The sequence below is a fragment of the Lotus japonicus genome, chromosome 1 (genome assembly GCF_012489685.1).
Source record: "Lotus japonicus ecotype B-129 chromosome 1, LjGifu_v1.2".
Classification (NCBI taxonomy): domain Eukaryota; kingdom Viridiplantae; phylum Streptophyta; class Magnoliopsida; order Fabales; family Fabaceae; genus Lotus; species Lotus japonicus.
In genome coordinates, this window is record NC_080041.1 from 122725863 (window position 1) to 122733371 (window position 7509).

Sequence of the window (7509 nt, forward strand, 5' to 3'; positions counted from 1 at the left end):
AACACTTCTAATCTTTCTGCCATATAATGGTTTTGTCTATTATCTCAAACCTAAAAAATTATACTCAAAGTTAATGAAGATTTTCACAGAAACTTTCTTTAGAAAAGAAAAACTGATAGCTGAAGATAATTCAGTTTCAGTTTACTGTTAAAACTTTTATATTATGAAACTTATAAAGAGGTTGGTGCTTGTTATATCATTAAAAGGTAGAGTACTAATCTATTAAATAAGTTTATAAAATGAAATTCTTTTATGATGTGTCCTAAAGTATTTAACTAGAAGTTTGTCATGCTTCGGGTTAAAAGAGTGTAATTATTTGAAGAAGAAAATACAAAGCCATGAAAGATCTGTTTATCTAACTTTATACTATTGGTTGACTAGCTAACCGTGCAATGATATGTCACCATGTTTCCCATATAGCACATGCTTTATTGAAAGTGTGATCAATTGAGTACACTAATTAACAATCAACTATATTGTCATTTGACAAAAAATGGTTAGATATTCTGGCGGAGGGAAGGAGACATGGTGGTGCGACAGCTCCCCAAACTTTTCAATTTTTAGTTGTAATATACGTGTATGTGAGTTGTATTAATCAGCATTGTATATTCTTTTATATCTTGGCCTCACTCTATAATTAAGGATCAATGTAAAAATGAGTAGAAGAAAAGTTGTGGTGGCGAAAGAAACATAAGATTGAGTGCTTGTGTGCATCACTTGTTCTTCTTGAAATGAAATTGTTTGGTTCTCCTTGTCTCTGGTGGTATTGTGTGGTCTTGAATGACTCTAATTGCACGACAGAGTTGTGTAAACACGACGGGAGGTGTGCATGTAGCAGACACTCTGACTCTCAAGTCGGTGAGAGAGCAATGAGAGAATCATAAAATATAGTTGATTGTAAAAGACTCAACTCTTATTTTTAAGCTCTTTGGAGTGCCACCTAAACTTGCTTTAATGTATAAAAAATAAGATCAAGCGTTAAAGATGTTCTAATGTTTTTTTTTTTGGTCAAAAAAGATGTTCTAATGTCAATCCTAATTCTATGTAGCCCCAATATAAAAGCCCAAAAGAAAATGCAAACAACAGCCCAAAAGGCCTAATTCTACTATGAGCTGGAAATACAAGCCCAAAAGAAAGAGCAATACAAAGAATGTAATATATAAGGCCATGTTTGGATTGATGGAACATGACGGAGCGGAACGGAACAGAATATAATGGAATGGAATGGAATGGAGTGGAATGGAACGGAACAAAAATCACATTTCATTGTTTGTGTATTTTATGATGGAACGGAACAAAATTTCCACTCAATTGTTTGGACAACGGACGGAGCGGAATCAGTTATAACTTTTTTCTTCCTATATTACCCTTTATATTTTTTTATTTCTTTACCAAAACTGTAAGAAAAATAATTATCATCTTTTTCACAGTAAAAAATTTATCTTCCCATTTTTGTTATAAAGTAGAAATTTATCTTCCCATTTTATGTAATTCTTTTTTAATTTAATTATTTACTGCCAGCGGTTAATTAAAAAAAAAGAAAAGAAGGAACGAACACGGAAGAAGAACGCAGTAAGCCAGTAACCTTAATTTAAATTCAATTTCCATGTGCAGCTAGCTTGTATGATGAAGAAAAAAACAAAAATGGAAGATAAATTTATCTTTTGTTATAAAGTAGAGAATAGGTATAAATTTAGCAGGGTCAGCAACATTAAAAGAAAAAAACATAAACGTGAATGAGTTTTGGTGGAAAGATGATAATATGAACACAACACAGAAGTATGAAGGTTTTTTCACAATTGAGGCAAAATCCAGCAATGTGAAGGGAGAAGAGTGGGGTAAATACATGGGGTTATGGAGGGAGTTACAAAGGGGTAAAAGAGTATTTTAATAATTTTATTAGACATCAATTTTTTGCTCCATCCCATTCCTCCCAAATTTGGGGGGAACAAAAGTGGGGGAAAGTGGTGGTATCTGATGGAATGTGTGCCACTGAGATCCATTCCTTTCCATCCATTTTTAATTATTCCAAACAAGGGACCTCTTGCTCCATCCCCTCCACTCCATTCCACTCCATCACCTTCCCTCAATCCAAACAAAGCCTAACCGTGAAGGAGGAGACTGTTACGATTTTGGTGAAAAAGAAGGAGGAGAGGGAGGAGAGGTTTGGGGATAGGAGGGGGTAGGTTTGTCTGCAACGGTTAATGGTGGTTGCGGGATGAGTGAGTCACCAGAAGCAATGGTGGCGAGAAGAGGTCGTGGCTGGGAAGTGGAAGAAGAGGGGAAAAGTGGAGAATAATGATACTTACCCACTCCTTTTTCACCTCCACCTCATTAAATAAGAAGAGAATTAATAGATATAACTGATATGATGTGTGATGTGACAGAAAATGCAGAGAGAAACAGGAAGAAGAAGGGGTGAAAATGAGATGTAAGAAAAAGTAAAGTGTGTATATATCATTACTCGAAAAGTGGAGGATGAGCAATTTTTTTTAGGATTGAAAGTGATTTGAAAAACTACAATTAACACTTGAGTTAATTGAGAAAAAATAAAGTACATATCCTTATAACATTATGAGTCTTATTTCAAATAACAAAAAATATTTGCCGAAAGTATGTGAAAAAAAATTCAGAAAGCAATTTAGATTCACCAGATTAAAAACATATTTAACTATATAAAATATAAACGTGCATACATGAAACTGAAATCATGGATCAAGTCAATAAAGAGGGTTAGGTTCCAATGTATATCTACCATGTTGGCACTTACCAACAAAAGTAGTGTTAAACACTTTGTGTTACATCCAATTAGAAGATGATGCCACCACTCAAAGAAATCATTTTTTATTTATTTTGAAAACACCACTCAAGGAAATCTCTTTTAACTAAAGTAAATAGTTTTTTTTTTGTTTACATCGGAAAACAGTAAATAGTTATTTTAAGTTCAATGAGTTTATTCTTTTTGGTTTCTCAAGGTATTCCTACCGCCGACACCATGAGACTAATCTTTCGAGGCTCTAAAATCACGTTAAGTGGGTAGGCATCTCCCAACAAATGCAGAAAAGACTAAAAATGAAGATTTTTTTTTTTCATAAAGTGAAAATGACCATTTTCACATTTTATTTTATTATTTTATCATAACTAAAAAAGTGCCCATCATAAAATCTCAGAAACAAACAGTGCCACATAGAACAAAGAAAGCCTATCAGGAAGCAACAACAACAAGAGTGTCACACTGTCACACACAACAACACTGTGTGAAGGAACAAGAGCATCATCCATGGCAGCCACCAGAGCAATAGCCATAGCCAGCAACTCCACATGCTCTCTTCTCACTAAGAGACCCTTTCTGGGTTCCCATTCCCTTTGCCTCAAGAACCTCAAGCTTTCTTCTTCTTCTAGGACTACCAGGTCTTTCACCTGCAAGGCCATCTACAACCCCCAGGTTTCGATCAAGGAGGAAGGTCAGCCACAAACCCTCGATTACAGAGTCTTTTTCGTCGATCAATCTGGTAACAAGGTAGCTCTCCTTTTCTTTTCTCACTTCTTCAATTGCAATTGTTAAGAAGGCATTGATTTTTTAATTTTTTTTGGTTTTTCGTGTATTGTGGTGTTGGGTTTGCTTAGAATTGGAAAAATGTGATTTTGGGTCCTCTAAAGTTTCTTCCTTTTTGTATCATTGCTATGGAATGAGGGTGTTCTGTGGCATTGGACGTGGAATTGAAAAGTAATGATTTTTCATTTCCTGAGTATTTTGATGGGATAGTGGAAGCATTAGCAAATAAATATAGTATTGGGTGCTGGATGTCTGGTTTAATTGTAGCATTTTCTTTTAGAGATCAATAGCTTGTTGATTTGTTTTGGGATAGTGTTAACTGTGGTGTTCACTAATTTTGATATACTTCACAAGCTGATAGAGGTATTATGTGTGTGTTTGGTTTCATGTTTGAGGGGCATTAGGATTAATTCTCATTGACGGGAATCACTTTTAGGTGGTTATATAGATGTTTTACAAATTACAATCGATTTAGCCAAAATAAACTATGTGGAGAAACTTGAGAGAGTAGCTTGTGTTGTGGAGATAATGATTTTATTATTGAATTTCACAGCATTACCTTAAAGAAATAAAATTTCTCATAAACCTATCCAAACTAAATCACTTCGCTTTCAACTCACTTCTACCATAATCAATTTTACTAAAATTAATGCTATCTAGATCCAATTTGGACAATGCTGATCGAAACACGCACTTGTGTGTGCGTGTATTTTCCCTTTTGTTTTCATCTGGTTTCATGAAAGGAATGGAGGGTAGGTGTCAAGAAAGCTGTTACCTTCTGCATGTTCCAATCTTTACTGACACAAGAGTCAGGAGTTAGATTTACATAGTTTTTCGGTTGCTAGGAACTGTGTAATTTTAGCTAATAAAGCTCAGTATAAATGTTTTGGCTTTTTCATCAAGAAAAAAAAAGTAACTTTTTTTAGGTTCATTCATAAAATTATGTTCCATGAATGAGTGTCATGACATTTGAGATGAGTATAGCTGTACCTACTAATAGTGATTAGTAAAATATGCAGGTTTCTCCCTGGCATGATATTCCACTGAAGTTAGGTGATGGTGTCTTCAACTTCATTGTTGAAATACCAAAAGAAACCAGTGCAAAGATGGAGGTTGCCACTGATGAGCCTTTCACTCCCATAAAACAGGATACAAAAAAGGGGAAGCTTCGATTTTACCCGTGAGAGACTACTTCAAAGCTCACACTTTTTCTTTAGTTTTTTGTATTATTAGTTTTTGGCTGGGCGCTTTTATGTTTTAATAAAAATCTATTCGCTAATCCAGCCACTAGCTTATCTTTATCAAGGGAACATTGGCAATGTACATGTCCTATTGTTTGTCTTTATTATGGATGTCCATCTATAACCAGAAATCTATGTGGGAGCTTCAATGGCTTCCTTTTGAATTAATACCTTCTTCATGTTGTTGCACCTATAACAATTGTGGATTTTGCTCTTTTAAAGTGAAGGGTGCTCTAATAGGATAAAGCATGGAATTGTAACTATTGATGAGAAAAATTAACAGTTGAAATTTTAATAACTTCATGTTTGTTGTGCATTGCATGCACTTTACCACAACAAACCGTCAATTTTGAAATCAATTATTATCTTTACACTTTATCCTCTGAAGTGTGCCCCTAACTTTAGAAGAGCCTAATCCAACAATTGTAGCATTATGCATGCATGTCTTATTCATCTGGTTTTTGAATTATTTTTGCCCTATCTAAAACTTCTGCTTTATTAGTGTTGCTGGATAGGTTTAGTTCCATATTTAGACTGTTCTAAAACTTGTATTTTTCTTGCTCTCCAGCTATAATATACATTGGAACTATGGCTTACTTCCCCAAACTTGGGAAGATCCATCTCTTGCAAACTCTGAAGTTGACGGAGCATTTGGAGATAATGACCCAGGTATTTGATCAGTAACAACTTTCCATGATGTTGTTTCATCCTAATTAATGCTTCTGCAAAACGTGTCTAAAATTCTTGTTAATCTGTAGTTGATGTAGTTGAGATTGGCGAAAGCCAGAGGAAAATAGGCGAGATTCTGAAGGTCAAACCATTGGCTGCATTAGCCATGATTGATGAAGGAGAACTTGATTGGAAAATAGTTGCAATTTCACTAGATGACCCAAAAGCTTCACTCGTAAATGATATCGATGATGTTGAGAAGCATTTTCCAGTAAGATCTATTTCCTAACTAGCTAATGATTAATTTCCTATGTCTCTTCTCTGTCATTTATTCTTTACAATTATGTTGAGCAGCTTGGGTGATTTTTGAACTGTCTGATCCAAGCTACATACTTAAGGAAGCCAGCTTATATTATTTTACTGCAAAAATGGACTAATAAGACTTCTAAGTCAATACTTATAGTATTGATTGAACTGTTGATATTAGGGACTTAATTAGGAGGACAAGTATGCATTTCTCATATGCAATCTACAGCTATGCTGAAGTCACTTCTGTTAAGTTGGAAATATTCTTGCTACATGTGATTCTCAATTGTCGTCATGATCAGCAACTTCATGTATTCTCTTATCTTTGGCTGTCTTCAGGGAACCCTCACTGCAATTAGGGACTGGTTCAGAGACTACAAGATACCTGATGGGAAGCCTGCTAATAAATTTGGGCTTGGCAACCAGGCTGCAAATAAGGTACTTTTACTGCATGAATCTATTTATGCAATTATCCTAAGGAATTATTTATTCCATTTTGAACATTATGATAGACTTAGTTTACCCGTTTACATGTTCTTTTTATTGATTTGTTGGTGGTTGATGTGGTTACGAAAGTAATTATCTTTCTGGCTGTATTTTGTTTCTGTTAATAACAGTTTTTTCTGGTAGATGGTAGTTGCCTTGATTACCACAAGGGTCAGGGGAATGGGGTAGTGTACTAGGATTATTGATGTTATAAGGGTTTCTTCTTTGTGTATGGCTGTTTTGTCTTCGCTTTAATCTATCTTAACTCAAACTTATATTTGGTGAACAGGATTATGCGCTTAAGGTCATTACAGAGACCAATGAGTCCTGGGCTAAACTTATCAAGAGATCAATTCCTGCAGGAGAGCTGTCACTTGTGTAAATGCATTTGAGGAGTGTCAGTTGTTCTTGCCACTGCTTGCATTTTCTACAATTCTATTTATGACGTAGCGAACTCTTCTGTTGAGCTTCTTGGTTATATCTAGTGAGATCAATGCTCTTTTGGCCAGGGCCTTTAGTGCAGTGCATGCTTTGTAAAATTCAGTTTCAGTGATCATGAAGTTTATATACATTTACTATCGTATCAGAAAGATTGATTCTTTCTAGAAGATATGTTTTCTTTTGATTCTCTCTAAAAGCTATGTTTTGTTTGTATTAGCTTGTTTAGTGAATTGTGCAGTCATTGCAGGGAACATCTTGCAGGTTAATAACTGTGTTTTTCTGTTTTCATTAGATGTCTAACAATAGATCTATGGTTGTATTATAGATATTTGCAACCAATTAATAAATACTCCAAGAGGAAGGACCATTGCCCTCACTGATTAATTGAAGATTTGAGATTACTAATTTGAGGTGAGGTGGCAGATTTCTTTTATTAACTTAGACAGGGGTGGCAACTTTTTTATTTTTGTATACGAGAAAGTTAAGCAACCCATTAGGGACATGAGGAAACTTCCATCAATAAGAAAACAGATTTAAGTATTGTCATGAAAAAAATTCTTGATATACTTTATTTATGATTTGATTGGTTAGCCCTTGCTCTTGAAATTTACCCATTACAACATTTCATTATCCTTTGCTGAGACTTGTGGGTACAATTAATACAAGAGGAATGCTAGCAACATCCTCTTTTTGTTACACTCTTCAGCATGCTCTTTATGATCAGTCTATTTCTTAGAAGTCAACATATATTTTCAAAAGTAATCAATTTACAAGGCAAATATGTTGACATTTTAAAAAATGCACTAGTGA

The 7509-nt window shown here is 34.7% G+C and overlaps 1 protein-coding gene across 1 annotated transcript; it reads left to right on the top strand.

The window, feature by feature from the left end:
- Window positions 1-3177: 3177 nt before the first annotated feature.
- LOC130730095 (soluble inorganic pyrophosphatase 6, chloroplastic-like) lies at window positions 3178-7075 on the top strand. The gene is made up of 6 exons (XM_057581988.1): window positions 3178-3520; window positions 4576-4736; window positions 5366-5466; window positions 5556-5737; window positions 6112-6210; window positions 6548-7075. Exons 1-6 carry the CDS (start codon window positions 3281-3283, stop codon window positions 6638-6640), a joined length of 876 nt encoding a protein of 291 aa, XP_057437971.1. The 5' UTR covers window positions 3178-3280; the 3' UTR covers window positions 6641-7075.
- The last annotated feature ends 434 nt before the right edge of the window (window positions 7076-7509 follow it).